Source organism: Fusarium oxysporum, chromosome XII, assembly GCF_013085055.1.
Source record: "Fusarium oxysporum Fo47 chromosome XII, complete sequence".
NCBI classification, from domain to species: domain Eukaryota; kingdom Fungi; phylum Ascomycota; class Sordariomycetes; order Hypocreales; family Nectriaceae; genus Fusarium; species Fusarium oxysporum.
Genome location: NC_072851.1, coordinates 1329312 through 1348276, shown reverse-complemented (window position 1 = coordinate 1348276; position 18965 = coordinate 1329312). Strand labels below are relative to the sequence as shown.

General features: G+C 48.2%; 5 protein-coding genes across 5 annotated transcripts; 1 reads left to right on the top strand and 4 right to left on the bottom strand.

Annotated features, from left to right (window-relative positions):
- Nucleotides 1-33: 33 nt before the first annotated feature.
- FOBCDRAFT_282404 (cytochrome P450) lies at nt 34-2026 on the bottom strand (the record flags this gene model as incomplete). The annotated part of the gene is made up of 6 exons (XM_059611618.1): nt 34-199; nt 282-709; nt 765-1027; nt 1201-1563; nt 1640-1726; nt 1825-2026. The coding sequence occupies 6 exons, from the start codon at nt 2024-2026 to the stop codon at nt 34-36; spliced, it is 1509 nt and encodes a 502-aa protein (XP_059466400.1).
- A 1033-nt stretch (nt 2027-3059) lies between these two features.
- FOBCDRAFT_254608 (mannosyltransferase putative-domain-containing protein) lies at nt 3060-6774 on the bottom strand (the record flags this gene model as incomplete). Its single annotated transcript, XM_059611133.1, has 8 exons — nt 3060-3223; nt 3328-3676; nt 3727-3925; nt 3979-4242; nt 4297-4333; nt 4405-4939; nt 5325-5532; nt 5591-6774. 8 exons carry the CDS (start codon nt 6772-6774, stop codon nt 3060-3062), a joined length of 2940 nt encoding a protein of 979 aa, XP_059468194.1.
- Nucleotides 6775-7903: 1129 nt separating this feature from the next.
- FOBCDRAFT_282401 (uncharacterized protein) lies at nt 7904-8591 on the top strand (the record flags this gene model as incomplete). The annotated part of the gene is made up of 2 exons (XM_054707847.1): nt 7904-7953; nt 8027-8591. 2 exons carry the CDS (start codon nt 7904-7906, stop codon nt 8589-8591), a joined length of 615 nt encoding a protein of 204 aa, XP_054563822.1.
- Nucleotides 8592-8892: 301 nt separating this feature from the next.
- Nucleotides 8893-10875, bottom strand: FOBCDRAFT_287145 (uncharacterized protein; the record flags this gene model as incomplete). The annotated part of the gene is made up of 2 exons (XM_054707846.2): nt 8893-9639; nt 9685-10875. 2 exons carry the CDS (start codon nt 10873-10875, stop codon nt 8893-8895), a joined length of 1938 nt encoding a protein of 645 aa, XP_054563821.2.
- Nucleotides 10876-12269: 1394 nt separating this feature from the next.
- Nucleotides 12270-18750, bottom strand: FOBCDRAFT_246010 (uncharacterized protein; the record flags this gene model as incomplete). The annotated part of the gene is made up of 9 exons (XM_059610727.1): nt 12270-12368; nt 12418-12448; nt 12479-12515; nt 13010-14866; nt 15635-16255; nt 16490-17635; nt 17687-17849; nt 17905-18271; nt 18323-18750. 9 exons carry the CDS (start codon nt 18748-18750, stop codon nt 12270-12272), a joined length of 4749 nt encoding a protein of 1582 aa, XP_059468193.1.
- Between the last annotated feature and the right edge of the window lie 215 nt (nt 18751-18965).

Sequence of the window (18965 nt, the reverse complement as noted above, 5' to 3'; positions counted from 1 at the left end):
AGGCAAGTTGGCGTTTTGATTGTCTTCCGTAAATCACGCGATCTTGATGCGAGTCGAAATGTGTCCTTTCTTCGTCTGCAACACGACCAGGTCATGGTCATACGTGAGGTCCTCAATCGTAGTGTCGAAAAGTTCGGCTTTCGGGATAATTCGAAACGCCATCAGGGCGGCCATGATATAGATCTCGCACAGCGCAAGACTGTAAGACACAACTGTCAGTATGAAAATTCCGACTTGGGCTTGCCCCGTCCTAAACACCGGGAAACAATGATAAATCTCACCTCTCGCCAACGCAAACCCTAGATCCCTTCGAAAACGAGATGAGGAATTTTTGCAGCGTGTAATCAGGCTTGCCGTCGGGCAACAACCACCGCTCAGGGTTGAATGCGTCGGGGTCGGGAAACAGCCGCGTGTCCCAGTGGTTGATCATGGCCGTCATGCTTACAGGTGTGCCTCGGGGAATCACAAATTGCGTCTTGCCATCTTGACTCTTATAGAAGAGTTCCTCCTCACGGGCAATGCGAGCTGATCGAGCGGCCGCCCCAGGCTGGTGCCGCAGAGACTCCTGAACGAGGGCCCAGAGGTATGGTCTCTGTTCGAGCTGTGCCCATTTGAGATTATTGGGATCAATGCCTTCCAGGTCTTTCATCAGGCGAGCGTAGATTTTGGGTTGATGAAGGAGGTGAAACGTCATGATAGTGAGGATAGCCTGTATCGAGTCAGTTAGGTAAATTCGACCAGTCCACCATGGTGAGAGAACTGACCGCAGTGGTTTCGGTTCCAGCAACAAGGAAGACAAACCCCTCACCCGAGAGACGATACATGCTCTTCTCTTCCTCGGGCAGGACATTGGAGTTCAGAATCTCGTTAAAGACACGGCCGCCATCGGGATTTGCCAGGGCAGTTTTGATGTACGCTGGGATAACATGATTCATCTGGTGCATTATCCTCTTGACATCCTCGCCCATATAGTCCGCGAACATGGGGAGGATATCAGCCAGCCGTCTGGCCAGCCCATTGTGGCGCACTGTTCGCCGCCAATTAGCATAACTGTCTAGTCGAAAGGGGTTCCACGATCAAGACTATGTTTCTGGGCCTCGCAGGGGCTATTGGTATAGCACAAAGCAGCCCAGAAGATAGATCTGTACGCGCGAGACACAACCAAAACAAAGCGGTAGAAAGGGCTCTCTAAAGACGTACTCATGTAAGTGGTTGTCAAGAAGGACGAGGTCCAAGTTCCAAAGTTGGGCTCCCAGCCCTCCTGCTCGATGAAGCCCATAGGCTCTCCAAAGGCGTACTGGGAGAAGACATCGGCGGTATAGCAATTGAAGGCGCCTTTAATTTCAAAGGCCTCCTTGCCGGTCCAGCGGAGCATTTTCTCAATAGCGAGCTTGGCGTAGTTGTACACTTCGTCCTCGAGCTTGAGCACCTGTCCGCGTGAGAAGAAACGTGCATGAGCAGCCCTACGCTTGCGATGTAGCTCGTGCGGCCCAGCCGTGCCAGTTGCCTGTGAGACTGGGCCAGCGCCTGCTATTTTGAGGTGGTGCTGCCATTTATCGCGGACTAAGAGAAATGTAAGCAGAAGAATTTTATTGAGCCGAGAAGGCTACAAGCGAGGAAGGTAATTGTATAGACATACTTCGGCCTGGCTTTCCTGTGTAGATCTCATCGGCAAAGAACGGGTCGCTGCAATGAAGTTCATCAGGGCTGACGCGCACGATAGGACCTTCAATGACTATTAGTTACTTCAAATTTATCAGGAAGTCTTCACCAAGTACTCGCCATACTGCTCATGCATTTTCTCTATCCTCCTGCCATACCGACCCATGAGGATCCAGTCATAGTAGGCCTCATACACGTAAGATGCGGCGGCAATTTTTGGACCAGGAAACTTGGAGAGTGGGTGGAGAGAGGAAACGTTGTAAAGTGCGAGCGCGACACGATAACCAAGCCAAAGACCAGTGAGGCCAAAGAGCGCCGAGGGACTCAGCAAACGCTCGAGAGCGATTGAATTGAAGTTGTCCATGGTCGATAAATGATATCCCAGTAATAATCTCGGGAGAATCGAACCAGACGCCAAAATAGATGACACACCAATAAGGCAACCCACAAATTTAACATCAACGGACTCTATATATCGATCGTGCCTCTCCACTGAACTGACTCTGCGGGCCAGGCATAGCGTTGGATGCGATCTGTATGCGGCAAACACCCGAAAGCGGGACTTAGGCCTGTGTTTGATGCCAGAACTGCAGTGGAGCGGTGTTTAACCACTTTCGGACAGTGCCGGCTCGCCACTCGCCCCGCGACCCTGCTTACACGGACCGGACCCTGCTGAGACACGTACTAAATTTAGGAGGTCAGCGTTGATGCCAGGGTCATTAGCTGTTGTCTGAGATAAGGGCTGATTGGGATGGAGGGGCCGCAAGTATGCAAAGCAATAGGGCTGGCACCGTTGCGGTGTCAGCGTTTGGCATAACTGTCTTCGTACCTCAAAAGGGCCCATCACGTGTCTAGCCACGGCGCTTAGCAGTACAATCATGTAAACATGGTATTATAAGCTGATATAGTAAAGAGCAATTATGAAACCCTTATTCTCTTTTATTTCATTTACTTTCATATTAGTAAAATTAAATATATATATAAGCATACGTCTGGTTAAAATTGCTAGTATAAGTAATACTTTCGATTAAACGATTGATAGCTCGTAAACCTCCAAAGATAAACAAGGTCTGTCTTTCTGAAAACAGAGGTTGCGACCCTAGAAAGCTAAGGTACTGGCATAAAAAGAACTGTACGGGATCCCGTATTCTCTACCAGCTTTGGTCGTATGAAACAACTGACGTTGCTGGCACTGCCCCCATGCTCAGCATCAATATCGAACTTCAGTGCCTAATCGTGTCTCGCTTCATCTGTTCTGTTGGCGCTGCTGGGAACGTAAACTTGTAGCTGCATATTGTCATGATATGTTTCCCTTAGACCCAGAAGTTAACTAAGACATGGGCTCTCTCCTGGTCGTATTACACATGGGGCAGCGAGGAAGGCCGCAGCGTGGACAATTAGCCGCCGTTATTCTCATGCCACCACTTCCACAGCCGCAACATGTCCAGACCCAAATGACCTTTCTGCGTTTGGCCTTCTTCGATCTCAATGGACTCTTCCCTAGGGACATAGTGCTCACTATCGATGGTTCGTCCATCGCAGGTGCCAATATGTGGACTTTCTTGAAGCAAGCAATTTGCTGATCCACTCCAACTATGTCTTGATTCATTTCAGAAGCTTGCGCCCGTCGCCAGTATGGGATTAAGCCGTATACCCTGGACATACTTCTCCTTTCCTTGATAGATTGTTCTTTTGCAGGGTTTTTGGGCAGCATGGAGTACGTCAGATCGCACTTCTGACATGAAAATGTTTCCTCATCGTCTATTTTGACTGAACGGCCTTTGCAACCAGGGCTGGGGCACTTGGCCTCTGACACGTCCTTCTGTTCTGCAATCATCTTTATCGACATCGAAATCTGGCATCCGGGGCGGGCCATTGCTTGCCAAGCGATCTCAACATTTGAGTTCAGCTTATTTGTTGCTGCATCAGCACCGAGGAAGAAATATTGCTTTTTGGCGATATACTGCTGACCTGGACAGTTCTCGAACTGTTTATTGAGGAACATATCGACATTCTGGTAAATAGTTAGCTACCATGTGAACATTGCGCTGCAATCTCACTTACCGCCCAGTGCCTGAAGAAGTCATACTGCAACGTCGTTTGACGCCCGAGCACGTCTTCAAAGCTGATGTTTTCAGCGAGAACGAGGAGAGGTGGCATAGACATCGACGTGCACAGGCGAGAATAGTGTCTCATTAGCCCTGGAAACAGTAACCAGGCCTTCATAATGAGATTGTGCAGATCTCGTATGACGGCACGAAGACTGGCAACGAGAGGTCAGTTCATGAAAGGTAGAATTCAGTGGTATTTACCTACAGCTTTGGTAAAAGAGTTTGGGTAGTCTCTTCTTGTTGGCTAGTCATGTCTTGTTGAGGCAAAGTACTGGGTTGGTCCCCCAGGGTTGTAGTTGCATTTATGTCGGACTCTTCCACGTCTGCTACTACCGGTCGGTCATTTGCACTCGATTGAGAGTCTTCAATAACTTGAGGCGGCGCAGGTGCGTTACCAGGTTGATGCTCATCGTCCTGAAGGTCAAGCAGACTGAGTTGTTCTCGAAGTTCTTCGATGCTAATGATTCGGCTACAAAAAGAGTTCAAAGCTATTCACATTCAAAGACTCATAAGTAAGACATACCGCTCTTGGAGTTGTGTTATGACCTGTTCATTCTGGACTTTGATCATGTTGAGCTGACTATTCAGCTCATCGAGGTCGTTACGGTCGCTTGCGTCATAGTCAGCATACGAAGCTGGACAGTCATCGACAGGTCTAGATACTCTTCTTGTAGTTGAGTGACGAGGTTTAACGTTTGAATCTGTGTCCCAATCCTTGATCGCAGATCATCAACATGCTTCGAATAGACCAGCGCCCATTGCGCCTTTCTACCAACACCGCGATACCATGCTGACGATCTTTGAGGACCTAGGCTAGCATCGAATTTGGATATCAGGTCGAGGAAATTTGCTAGTGTAGATAAAGTGAGATCTGCTTGTTTCCGCGCATGCTCTGCAAAAGGATTGCTGCTTCTTTGCCTCGTCGCGCCGGTTTGCTGTTGGTGCAGGTGTGACAAAACGTCTTTCAAAAGGTTCAAATCGGCCAGCACTTGAAGATAATCTCCTGCTGCGCCACCTGTGTTTTTCAACGCTTGGGTGATGTCGACGATTAACTTCAAGGCGCTAACGAAGTCGCCGGCAGAGAATCCAAAGGCTGGTACAGTCATTGTATCGTCTGATGTAGTTTGGAAGGTTATTGACAGAGAGAAGTGACAGGTTTGCGGGGTCTAGATGCATTGCGATAAGGAATGGTCAGACTAGAATGCCTTGGGCATGCCTTGGGCGAGGTTGGGCCAATACTATTGATCCTGGGCCATCTGCAGCACGCTGCAGAACCCTTTAGTGGTCGCCCTCTCAGCCTACTTTTCCCGCTTCAATCAATAGGACAAATCGAGGCCCCCCCTTCACGAGAACAGGTTCACCTTATTGGGTACCAATGCACTTCTTCATTTGCCCGACACCGCCCCTCGCTCTCATAATCCTTCAAGCATAAAAAGAGTGGTGACTAAAGCATTGCAGCATGGCAGACCTAACATCACTTAAGGCTTAACATCATTACCAACCCTCCATTGTCGCAAATGATAGATTAAAATAACTGTGGTATCTCTATACTGCCCCTTTGAGGGCCACGTCTACCTCCTTCGCAATCTCAATGCTCTCTCGCAACACGCGCTTCTCCTCATCTGTCAGCTCCAGTACTTCCGTATCAGTCATACAGCTCATATCATCCTTTGTCCTTCCTTTATGCCATTCCCCATCCATCATCCAGTACTCTGGGACTTCATAGCCATCTGGGTCCACACCTTTGTTCTTCAACAGGCTTCCATTGTACCATAACAGCTTATCCTTCTCATCAGTATGAGCAATGACAAAGCTACAATGCTCCCTTGCTTTCACCCCAGCCGATCATTGAACCATAATGCGACTCAAACTCATAACTGGACCCGCCAAACTCAAGGCCAAGCCACCAAGATTCCTTGTCCCCGTGACCTTTCCTGTAAGTGACTTCTTCTCGAACATCGTATGTGTTCTGCCATGCGACATGTAGAATACCAACAAGAGTACTTACTCGCGCCTTGTTGAGGACTACTGCACCCGAATCACATTCTTCAGCGTAGTCTTCTGTCCATACAAGTGATTTGTTCATCTCCGCTGAAGGCTCCTTGATCTGGTCCTTCCACCATTCGTGCCTTTCTTTGAACGCATGTTGCCAAAGCAGTCTGTCGTGGAAGAGTAACGCTTCTTTTTCGATATATGCTGTTTGCGCATACAGCCTTTCCGGTTGTTGAATGAACACAGCATCGGCATCTAGGAGGATGACTTCTTCAAAGCGCGATCCGAGTAATGCAAAAGCTTTGATGGCCCATCCTCCGTCTTTGAGCTTCAGACTAGTATCGTCAAAGATGGTGAAGATATCAAGAAACTCGACATCAGTTGCGCCAGTGAGTTTCGCTATCCTGTCACGTTCCTTTTTGGGCAAGTCATTTTCTCCAGCATAGACAATCTGTATAGGCAAGCGACAGCCCAAGACTTTGCGCAAGCTCACAATTAAATGGCCAGCGAAGCGAAATGATTGCTCTCCACCACCAACAGGAATTACAATTCCTCTGGACCCTCTGTCAAAAGAGTGTCGAAGGTCAGAGAGTGATGTTTCTGATCCGGGATTCCGTGGTGGATTCCGGAGGAAAGGGAATAATTGTTGGGCTGTTATCTCCGTAACATCCTGGAGCTGCCGCCCAACTTTTGAAGTCGGGTCAAGTTTGTCAGACTTTGACAGCCATTGACTCAACTCTCGTGATCGTTGACCGACCTCCCAGAACGTACTTTTATAAGGAGCCTGTACAGGATTTTCGGCATATTCCTTCGCCTTTTGGGAGATGTTCTTCAACTCAGACTCGCTGATTGGTGGCGTCCAGCTATAAGATAAGCTGGTTGAGCCCTTCCAGGTGATAAGAATAAGTAAAAGGGAAAGACCGCCGAAGATACTCAATCGCACAAGGGCCCGAGGAGGGTCTCTGAACATTTGGCCGAGCCGTACTATGAATGCCGATGCCAGCGACATGTTCACAGATGGTAGATTTAGGCTCCAGATCGTGTGACGTGATGTAGAATTGAGAATGGGAAATGGGACAGCACAGTGAGCGGCACCTAAGTAAGCCTCCGTACGGGCCAGGATGACACCCCTGGATTCGTGTTATCAGAGATTTCTGCCTTGGTCCAACCACCGATGAATGTCACATTACCTATGATCAACAGCATAATGACCGGTAACCAACAAGCCAACCATGGATCAGGCTGCGCCGCCCCCGTTGGCGCAAGGTCTTGGCTCAGGAAGTCCCAAATCCCAGATCTTCCTCAGCGCAATCTTTCCCAAGTAATATTTCTGTGTTCTCTGAGAGCTTGATACGGATATTATCCGTCTCATCTTGACTCTGAATGTCATCAATGATAGGGTGCAGCGAAGGTGCGTGAGTTCAGCTATGTGGAGAAATTGCAAGAGCTTGAGATAATCCCTGCGACGTCATGCAGGGGCCCCAGGTTTCTCCAGTGGTCTGACTCGCTGATCATTAGCTCTCTCGAGTCTCCCAGTCAGACCAGTCTGCTTGTTAGTTAATGATTTAACTGTTGGTAGCAACTCAAGGATCCTAGTTCTAATTCCCCCCCAGTTAACAATGCACTTCTCTCTGTGCTCTGTTCAATGGCGTATCGGTATTAACTCTCTGTATGGAATGGAATTGTTAACAACTCAATTTCTCCGGGAACACATGTTGGAGTTGGGTTTGAATGGCTTCACGTCGGTTATCGAGGGGCTAAAAACCAGATATTAGAGTCTCTCTCCACGAGTAAAGAAGTATCGGCCGAAGTCTTCGCTTAAAAGACAGATCACTGAAGACTGAAGACCTGTAACAGGCCCTTATCTATACTATCCAATTGAAGTGATCAAACTGTCCCAGGGAATGCAGCCAAGCGAGCAGGGTGTTGAAAACTGGCGGTTACAGAAGTTCCCGGCCACTAACTTTGATACTGTCTGTTGGTAAAAGCCCAGGATTCCCCCCCGTACTCGTAGTACTCATGCTGCTTCCGCCATCTACCGACTACTCAGTCTTTCTTCGCCTGAAGATCTTTCTATATATCCAAATATGCATTTCAGTTTTGTGCTGAGCGTTTCCTACGCCATTTTACAGCCAGCAATGGCTCAAGAGGGCGTGTGCTGGGGTGTCGACGGCAAGCAGTGGACCAGGTTCGTTGTTTTACCCGTGTGCTGGTCAATCATGGCATGCTGACATCGACTAACTCTCGCTTCCAGAGGAGAGAAATAACCGATTCCCGCGTGTGAAACGATGCGGCGATGGCAGCTACTGCTGTTCGGAAGACGATCCTGGATGCTGCGCCGGTAAACGCGGTGTCTTCCTCGACTCAAAAGGCAACATTGAGGATGACGTGACTTCTTCAACCGAATCTTTGGTCCAGACCACCTCCTCAGCTGAGACAGTATCATCTACAATCACGGATGCTTCCGTGACGGCATCCTCCGATCCAAGCCCCACGTCAGACGAGACGGAAGAAACGAATACTGGGACTCCCGAAAACAGTCAAGGCATGAAGATCGGACTTGGTGTTGGTGTCCCAGCCGCTACCATAATCTCTGGGCTATCTGTTTGGCTCTTCCTTCGTAAAAAGACTGCCAAACATCAAAACCAGAGTACAGCTGTTTCGCATCCCGCGACGTACCATTACCCACAACCAGGAGGTCCGCCAGACGTCTCCCAGGCACATCTATACCAGCAACAATATCCTCAGGCATATGGGCACTATCCTGAAGTCGGTGACCAAAGAAGCACCAAGTCTCCTCCTACAGTACAAGAGCTCCAAGGGTGATATCGGTGGCTGGCATGTGTCACGTTTGGTGAATATTATAATAGTTACCTAAGCTTTAGACAATTTTAGGAATAGTGACCCAAGTTTTATGCGATGTTAGAGGTCTTTTATGTTCCACTTTATGAGATCGCGCGCGAGAGTTTACGCCGGCCACAGCAGATCCACGCGTTGATGAAGGATAAATGACAAATAAAAAACTTTTACGCCTAAGATCTCAGTCTAATTCACAACCCGAACCCGGTTTTCACTTCTTGTGCGCTGTCTTTCTCATGGCCGTCCTTCAAATCACCCATCCTTGCAGCTAATTTGAAGCCCGCCCGAGCCAATTGTTCCAAGGTAGAAGAGACCCGTGCTGGTTCAAGATGTTGTTCACGCTTTCCTTCAGGTCGCACATCTGAGTCTTGATCTCCACAGCCTTGGTTGCCTCATCAATTTCCTCTTGTTTATGGGCGACATCCTTTTCAGCTTGCTCCAGTTTGTCGATGATCTCATCATAATGTTCGCGAAGGACCTTTCTGCTTATCTCAGACCCATTGGCAAAGCTCTGATCCATAAGCGTTTTGCTATATCGACACATGTGGGCAGAAAGCTCTTGCTGGCTGTCAGCTCGCAGACTGTTCAAAGGTTCGAAGCTCCAATGACGAGCGGGCTCGGATTTAGTCTCGACAGCAGCGTCCAGGCGAGTCAGTGCCTTGGCCAGAGTATCCTGCTCGATTCGAAGGCGGCTCAACGCGGCCTGGGCCTCTCTCAGACCATCACGGGCGTGGTCCAAGGCAATGACCGCAAGATGTCTGTCTGTTTCGAGTGACTCGGGTGTCTCTTTTCGGATCGCTTTTAAAAGCATTTCGTACTCCTGTTTTTCGATGACCTTCTTGACCTCCTGTAGGGGATAATCGACTTCGTCAGATTCCTTGATCTTTCGGATGAAGAATCTGCGCTCTGCACGCGGGTTGAGCGATGGGGGGCAGGGTTTGTCTGTCAGGACGTGTCGTAGGCAGGATAGCACGTGAATCCCACAGCTGATGTTATCCTGCTGTGGAGTACAAGGCTATAGAGGTCAGCATGAGTCTTTATAGGAAAAGGAGCAACTGACTGCGACATTGTTGAACCGCAGCTTGAATTTGTGTCCGACGGTTTCCTTCCATTTCTGGAAGCTGGCGCAAACCGTATCGAACCGATCCCAGCACGGGCTCGAGTCATGGTGATTGAAAACCATGGATTTCGCATCGTCATCGATGTCAACGATAGCCAAGGTCCAATGCTTAGGCTTTAGATGATGGATACTGAAACAAAGCTTGGTATACCCGTCGAGCTTGATGTTGTGCCCAGTAGTTGTTCCGTCAACCTTGAACCAGAGAGGGTCGAGGACCTTGACCTTGCCTTGTTCCATTGGGTACCAGGAAACGAGAGCCTTTGTAAGGAATTGAAGCGTATCATCCGTAAGTTTCACATTGTTGGTGAGCTGCTTATAAATAGCAGTGGCTTCGTCAACCCTCTCTTCTTCTACCTTAGAAGTTTCGGTACGCTTCATGGATCGCTGTGGGGTCATCGCACTGGATTCTTTTTCTCTTTTGCGCTTGACCGAAGTGGCAGTTGGTGGTTGGGTGAATAGGCGAGAAATGTTCGTTCTTGGGGGTAGAGGTAGAGAAGGAGCACCCGAAACAGCAGGTCTCTGCTCTGGGGGCTCCTGGTGCCTGAAAGTGGAGATCGAAGAGATTCTCTTGTCGTTGTTGCCAGCGACCTTGGCTGGCGATTTGACTGACGATCTGGGGGAACCGCCCAAGATGATGCTCGGGCTTCGCGTGGTCTTGAGGACGGGCTCGATATCCTCATTATCGCTGCTGTCGCTTTCAACATGCTCACTTCCGACGTACATAGAGGCCTCGGGCTCAGTTCCTCGGGACTCTATAGTGACCACCTCTGATGGGCCGCCAGCTTCTTGAGCCCTTTGAGATTGCATGGTTGTCTTGAGATTGTTAAAGGCAGCTCTCGCGATATCGTTAGTTAATCGGAGAGAGTTTTTAGGATGCTGGCTAACACCGGTCCAAAGCACATTGTAAGGTGGTGCCTGACTCCACAGGAATGCCAGCTTGATACCTTTGTCTTGGGCCAATCTAGTGATCTTGACCAGGGAGTCGACTGCACCGCCCCCGAGCTCGTTTTGCTTGGGGGGGTTTTCATGTGCCTTGCGGACGTCGTCGGGGAGCCAAGACTTGCCTCCCCATTGTCGGTCAAGCCATTCCTCTTGCTGGGCTCTGTTCATCTTGGTGGGTGAAACCGGCATGGTGAGATTACCTGCGCTCATGATGTTAATGTTAGAACGGAGTCAATAGTTATGATGGATTGTGGGAGAAGTGAGAGGAGAATTTGTTGGAGGTAAAATCGTTTGCAGAATTTATGATGAAGCGAGGGTAAAGAGAGAGTGATGAGCATAAAGGTGAGCAGATAAATAAAGGGGTGAGTGGAGCAGTATCCTAAGTTTAGGTAAAGCTGAACAAAGAAAGGAGGAGTTTAGGCTGCATTTGAGAAAGTGAGAAGAGTCTAGGGGAAAGGGAGAGGAGATGAGCATAAACTTATGATAATTTTAGGATTGACGTACCTTAAGATTCGTTGAAGACAGGAAGAATTATTGATGGGTTTCGAGTAGATAGAGGACCTCAGAAAATACTCTGTTCGTACGGGGTTTCTGTGGCTCCGAAGTTCGATCGATCGTTCAAGTAACTTCCAAAGGTAATATGCAGGCAGTGATGTAGTGTTGGAGTAAGCGGTGCTGCATTCAGACAGCGTTGTAGATACTAAGATTCAGTGAGGGTGACGAGTTGAAGTTCTGTACTATGGAGATTTGCGAAGTCGAAAGTCAAAGCCGATGTCAAAGGAAATAAAGGGATGTTGACAGGACTTCTGTGTGAGGCGATGATGCGGCTGCGATCGATTGAGGTGTTAATCTGGGTTGGAAGGATGAAGGATGCGGTAGGCCGAAGTGAAAATAGGTATCATGTCAGTAAGAACTCTTACTTTCGTGGTGGAGGGGAGAGCGAGTGCAAAAAACCTGATATTGAAGATTGGCGGTTGAAGGTTGAAGAGTAGAGGTAAAAGTGAAGGCTGGTGGTAGAGAAAGGATAGGGAGGAGGCGGTTTTCAGTAGATCACACAATGATGTTCAAGTAGTAGTGATATTGAGTCACTATGCAAGGTCTTGTTCTTGTTGTCGGCCATGTGAGAGACTGCCTGGGCTGTTGCGTCAACAAAAATGGTTAATCCTAGTACTGTCCTTCGCAACCTTTCTTGATATCCACTCTATCCGCGGTTTTCACTTGAAACCCGCCAGTAAAAGTGACACTTGAAGACGAGATCCTCAAACGATTGTGTTCACTTCGTGTGGCTATAAGCTGAACAAGCCATCCATGGTCGATCGCGCTGGCGACATAATAAAAGAGAGCTCCGGTCTCAGCGCTTCCGACGTCTTCACTCATCATTTCCTTTTGAATAGACACCATATGGTGGTCAGTTCACGAATCGGTCGGTTCATGCCCATGATTTTCTCAGATAGAATCGCCTCTGAGACGTGAGATTGGGCACGAGCTTCGCGGTCAGAAGTCTCGTCGCGATTGTTTTGAAACGCGGACACAGCGATGACCGAGCATACGCAGCCACGCCAATATCCCTGCTGATTCTTGTATCATTTCCGTCGTCGCTTGAAGAGAAGAGTATGTTGCGGCCGACAAGTGACTTCATCTGGTCGGCAGAGTCGAAGTGGTAGGATGATAGTTTCGTGTACCTAAGGTAAGGTAGTCAGCAGTGGTTGAGTCTACAGGCATGGCACGGACCATCCCTGCTGCAGGGTAGCTGGACTCGCGACTGGAAGATATGATCGATGGTCAATGGGACAATCGTCCCCAATTTTGGAGGAAATGTTTTGTAAAAGCTATTGGATGAAGTTTTATAATGTATTTTTGGGTTCCCAGGAGTACTGAACTGCAGTGTAATGCAACTTGGAGGCACTGACAGACCAATGACGACGCAATTGACGATGTTGGACGGTCATTTTTTCTCAAGCGGTTATTACGCTTTAAAAATGGAGCGATGCTTAGTGGTTTTGACAGCAAAATACTGACATAGCTGTTAAGAATGACAGCCAACATAATTTAATTAACCGTACTAACCATTCTCATGGTATTTATGCGCTTTTACGCTTCAAGTTATTCGTTTTGTCCTTGTCATGATTGAATCGAAACTGATACGCTAAACTCAATCTCCAGATGATGAGCGAGACGTTGATTGACTGACGAAGATGTGTCCCGACACTCCCCTTCTAACAAACAACATCCAACAACATGAGAGAAAATTGCAAGTTAAGGAGAGACCCAATCTGTAGCTACGCTATATCACTGTCGCTTTTGTCACTATTATTACACGTACGGTCGCGCAGGTCATCCAGTTGCTTCCTCAAAACCTTCACAGCCTCTCCTTCAAGCAAGACCCCATTTTCAAGCGATCGACCTTGATGAATCATGTTTCTTTGTGTTGGCCAGAAGTACGATGTGCCAAGATACGCGAGACTGTCATCTGCGATGATCGCGTTGTAATGGGGGCGCGGCTCCCACCAGCTGACATCTTCAACGGACAGCCGCTTTCCGTAGCGTCGCGTCGCTTGGGTAAGAATTCTTGATGATACCGCGTCTATTTCACGGACTTGTATCGTTACCGTCACGCCGTTGGCTGCCCGTCTCACCAAGAGTTTCGTGATTTTCGGATCAACGAGTTCTGAAACACTGACGAGGAGGTCGCGACGAGCACCTCGGAGAAGTGTATGTTGCGCGCGACTGATGTAGGTCAAACTCGCGATGGGGTCATTTATTATGACGCCTAGGATAGCGAGCTGTGAGCCAAGATGAGCGCGACGCTCATTGCTCACGCCACCAAGGATGGCTTCTTGCATATAGACCTGAAAAGCTTTGGCTGCCGTGGGTGGAAGCTCGATGGAAAAGTCGGCCTTGTCAATCGGCTTGGTATCTACGATGGCACCAGTGCTGAAGAGTGTCCTGTCGTCGATGACTATCGCTTTGGCGTGAACGACTTGGCGCGTTGGACCATCAACGCCAGTGAACATATCGATGTGGATTCGGTTGCGCTCAAGAAGCTTGACATACTCCCTGCAGGCTGGTGTATCTTGATAAATCGTAGGTCCTAGTTTTGATACCACGACAGACATGATTGCATCTGGATTTTGCTCTCGAAAGTCAATTAACGCGTCGACTACGATCTTGGCGTCACCTTGATCGCACATCGACAGGTTGAGTATTGTCAATCGCCGTTGCTGAGATGTCTTTGGAGAAGGAATTGTGCAGTCTCGGATGAACTTCTCAAAGACGACAAGATGGTCCAAACCGTTGGTGAGAAGTGGTACTGGACCTCGTGATAGCGTCCCGAACATAGGATCGCGATCGCTCGTGGGTAATCTCATCGCTCTGATTGCTTTGACACTGGTAGCCCGACATCGAAGCTTATCCTCGCAGTAAAGAAACGCGTCGATGTCGAAGCAACCACCAAAGTCAGGACAATTGACCCTTACATATGAGGGCGCTATCTCATGGGGCTCAATGGTGAATTTGATAAGACAGAATCCGTCCAGAACGTGCTTGGCTACCAGTTGGCCATCTTTCTTGGCCTCGATCTGGAACGGGCCGTAAAGCTCACGACCTCGTAACCGAGCCTCGAAAGTTATCCCAGGAAGCAATGGTTTGTGAATTCTCTGTCGAGATGCGGTTGGGATCATGCGTACAATGCCATGCTTAATCGGGCCGAGCATATATTTTCCTTTTGAGCCTGGGAAAATTGCTCGAAGATTGTCTGGTTCGTCAATGACTTTCTTTATCTGACCCTTTTCAGTCCATCGCTTGAGATGAAGGACACGCCGGGGCGGTTTGGTGAAGTTTAGGGGATCGGGAATGGCCTCTAGGTAATCGACTTGCCATGGCACACCGTCCCAGATGGCGGCACGTCCAGCGAAACATTCGATGCGAATGTCCAGGTGTAACGCGCATTGATCTCGTAGGATGAGCTGTTGGTGAGAGTTCACGCCAACTAGATCATATATATGGCCGTCATGCTCAATGGGTGTTGGTGCTCTGGCTCGCTCCCTTCGAGACCTTGCATATACAGGCGATAATGGATCGAGGGAGTCAAGTTGCCATTTCGACAGAGGGCTATCGTTATAAAGGCACCTATTATTACTTGGTAGCCTTGGCTTGATGACGTTGTTGTATCTCATAGTTGCTGATGATATTAAGAAACCCGAAATGGTGTCCAAGCTCAATCTAGGATGGGCATAACGTCAAGTAAAGTATTTGCTCGCGTGAGAAGTAATTGACTTTGCTTTACCGATTTTCGACGTCCCCCAAAGAGCGGCCCGAGATCAACATCGGGAGCTAGAAAGTGGGCTACACAGAAGATCGTATATGTCATTGTCTTCACCTCTCGTCCCTCGTTGGTCAGACAAATCCCGAAGAGGCTTTAGCTGAACGAGCTGAACTATTGGAAAATCCTATTCGGTGTTTGACTTCATTCGCTCCGCATTACTGGGACTGATCAATATTGACGTAAGAATTGTCGACATTGGACGGCATGTAAGACAAGATCGGCAGTACCCCACATTGTGTTCGAAGCCACCGCTTCGAGCTGGGAAGTACCGGTTTTAGCTGCATCCCTGTGTCGATCACTTTACGCCAGTTTCGGAGGACGGGCTCTGTTTGGGGTATCGAGACGGCGGAGTCGGAGGAGTTCAGCCAGCCTCTTTGTTTGCAGATCACACAGGGAGATGAGCTGGGAAACACGAGTATGCAATGTATTGGGAAGACATATGACAATTGTCTCATAGTAAGAGCCTGTCTTTCAAGATTCTCCGTCAGTGCTACAGGTTTCCTCAGAGCAGAGCTGAAGAAGCAATAGGAGCATTTTTAGGATGCCATAACGCGGCGAACGTTGTGAGGCGTTTCAGGAAAATGGTTTGCTCTAAAGTTAAGACTCTGGCCACCAATTACTCACAGTTGCAGTCCAGCAATTCCAATAAAGTGTCCCTGTTCGGCCAGTCGGTAAATGCAATCCATTCCCGAAATAAGAACTCTTCTGTGAAGTTCTTGTCCCAGTCGACTAGAGGCTTTCCCCTCAAAGTCAAGCATCTTTCAATGACCTTTCTTATACTGTAATCGAACAAAATCCACGGAGAGTCGCGTGGGATGACATAGCAAGTCTTCGATTCTCGAAAACAAATTGTCATATATACTCTGGTCTCTTCATATGCAACCAGGATGCGGCAATATGGGTCAGCCCCTTGTCTTAGAAATCGTTCTATGACGTTTCCATTGTCTTTAACGACGCCGACATACCATGAAAAGTTCAAAATGATATAGGTCAAGAAGAATTGCCAGGCCGATAAGGTAACTGGGTCCGGCACCACCCAGTTATCGTTGCTCCAATCTTGTATCGTGGTAGATGGAATCAGGGGTATTCTGGGATCCATTGTAAAGATGCTTTTCTCGAAGAATATTTCCCAATGCTTCGAGATGAGAATAAACTGACCAACAAAGGCTCTCTTAGCCGCGTTGTTCAAAGCATTTGCATCATTCAGGATTTTCCACTCCATGTAATCGATATGACCAGAAAGCGCTGCAAGGCAGATATTGTTATAAAGTAGTCTCGGGTTGTTACTACCGATAGCCGCCGCTCCATAAGGTCTGATGTATAGATCTGAACTGATGGCCAAGGGATAAAAGAAGCATTGCCACTTTGCCTGACTGTCGTCCAGCCACCCATCATTAGCCCATGAACCAACATACTCCAGGAAGGAGTACGGTGGCTTGTCAAATCTTTTTTTGAGTCGCATGCATACTATTGACTTACAGGAAGACCTTCCAAGGCTTTCTGTCCCCTTTTGACCTGAAAGCCGGAGAGTAGCGAAGCAGACATGAGAGACAACGTCAATAGTATCTGTACCATCAAGGGCAGCTGCCATTTGCACAGAGAGTTCTGAGACTTTTGTATCCTTGTAGAACATGTCGGGGACTGATCGGTGAACAAACTCAAGAATCTGCAATCTCCCATACTGCTTACCCTCATGGCATTCTATCAGGCCGCCGCAGGCACCACGAAGTTGCGTTTGGAGGATCCCCTCGTCTGGGATAAGCTCATGTTCAAGACCGTTGTGTAACGAGAATTCTGTGTCTTTATCGTATCTATCAAGAAAGGGGAATGCGAGTAGTGGCATCTCGATATAGTTCGATTTGGCAGTTTGAAGAGAATCTATAATCCGGAGTGTCTTTCTCGCATCATCCGGCTCAAGTTGCTGAAGGATATGATGGAAGAGTGCCTCGAGGCCTCTAGGCAAAGTGTTGAGGTGTTTCCTTAACGTCTCGCTGGTGGCCCTGTGTGTCATTTTATTGCGTATCGTTTTCACAACAAGATAGGTCCAAAGAAAGATCCCTGACGACTTCTCAGGAATTTCAGTAGCGAGATCGCTTTTTAGCTTTTCATCCTTTAGGTTGCTCAGGCGACTGCGGACATAATTTTGCATATCGAACCTGGTCAAGTCCTGGAGTCGGAAGCCAAGGTCACTTTCGTATTCATCCATGAATACACCTTCTTCTCTACTCGAAAGGCAGAGCTTTAGGTTCCCGTCGGCACGAATCGTCCATTGTCGAAGGACATTGACCAAGTCAATGTAGTCCAATCCATCTTGAACGCCAGGCTCAAACTCGTCGAGGCCATCAATGAAGATGCAGAATCTGTGTTGCTGGTATAGTTTCTTGTTTTGTAGGAGTTTTTCAAGAGCACCCTTGATGACAGACGATGGGATTTCTTGACGGTTCTCAACCCTCCAGGGAGCTTGTTTGGCTTGACACCACTGGCCAGGAAAGACTTCGGGTATGAGATCAGGCCGCTCTCGCAGTACGTCGTGAAGGATTGAGCGACAAAGTCCGTCAAGCGACTTTTGTGCCTTTGAACCATTCCGCCAAAAGAAGAACGAAGTGAATGCAAACTTCTTCGCACCTTTCAATTAAGTTAGCTGACGATGCAATATACGATGGAAGAATCATTTACCAGCCCATTTAATTAATGCGTTTTCTGTCTTGTGATGAGAACATAGAAACTTCATCAGTGTTGATTTTCCAGATCCCAACTTTCCAGAAATATGGAAGATTGGCAAAGATGGGTCTTGTGACAAGAGCCACCCTATGAATCTCTCTCTTGATTTGAGTTGCATCTGTGGATCGCATTGCCGTCAGCTCAGTTCGCTGATATAATATCGCTGCTAGTACCTTAAGCGCCTCTTGTCGTAGTTTTTCCATGTAAGACAAGTCACCATCTTCCTTAATGACTTCAGTCATCTCATAAATCCACTTAAACGTATCCTCGTGGGCACTGTGGACTGCGTCAAATCTCTGCTGCATTTCATCGAACTTGAGGCTTTCCAGAATGCGACCTTGATATATTGCTCCACGGGTTTCTTCGTCGACCATCAGTAACCTCTGAAACTGACTGAAAGCTTGTGTATTGGCAATTGAATCAGGTGCGGAAAGTTGTGATTGGCGCAGGTGCTCTATGGCCTGAGTCATACTCTTCAACGTAGCTTCGTTGCCTTTGGCAAGTGAGATTAGCTCATTGAAGCCACCTGCTGACTGAACTCTGAGAAGTGATTAGCTACCGCCTTACTTATGACTGGCAAGCCAGGTTTACCTCGAGAAATCAACCAGTGTGAGAGTGAGCTGATCACGATAGTCTTTGAGCCGGTTCTCCAGCTCAGAGATATCCTTCGCCTTGATCTCTGCCTTGACGGCATATCGCAACAATTTGAAGGGATTGGACGAGCTCTGCTTTGGTTTAACTTGATTCAAGGCCTTGACTAAGTCCGTTGAAGTCGCCTTGCACTTCCTGGCAAGATCCGAAAGTGACTCTTGCTCGGGAGTCAAACGGGCGTTGCCTGCCACTTCAAGCCTCAGAGCTGCTTTGCTAACTTCGCTGGTGACATTTTCGCGGTGTCTGTTGTCGTCTAGGACACCATCAAGAGAGTTGTGTATGTTGTAGGCTATTTTTACGAGCTTGAGACCCGCTTCAACGAAGGTCAAGATCCCAGACGCCAATCCGATCGCCGAGACGGGATCCATGATAAGCGAAATGTGGGATTTAGAGGGGAATCCTAGGAATCGACGATAGATCGACTAGAGAGTTCAGAAAGATGAATGTCGGATGATTTTGTCATTCCACAGAATGCTCAGCACAGCCTCAGAGTCAGCCTGGAATGATGACGAGGGGAAATTGTAAGATCATGGTCCTCTTGGCGGCACATCACAGCCTGATTATGCAAAGTCATCCAATAATA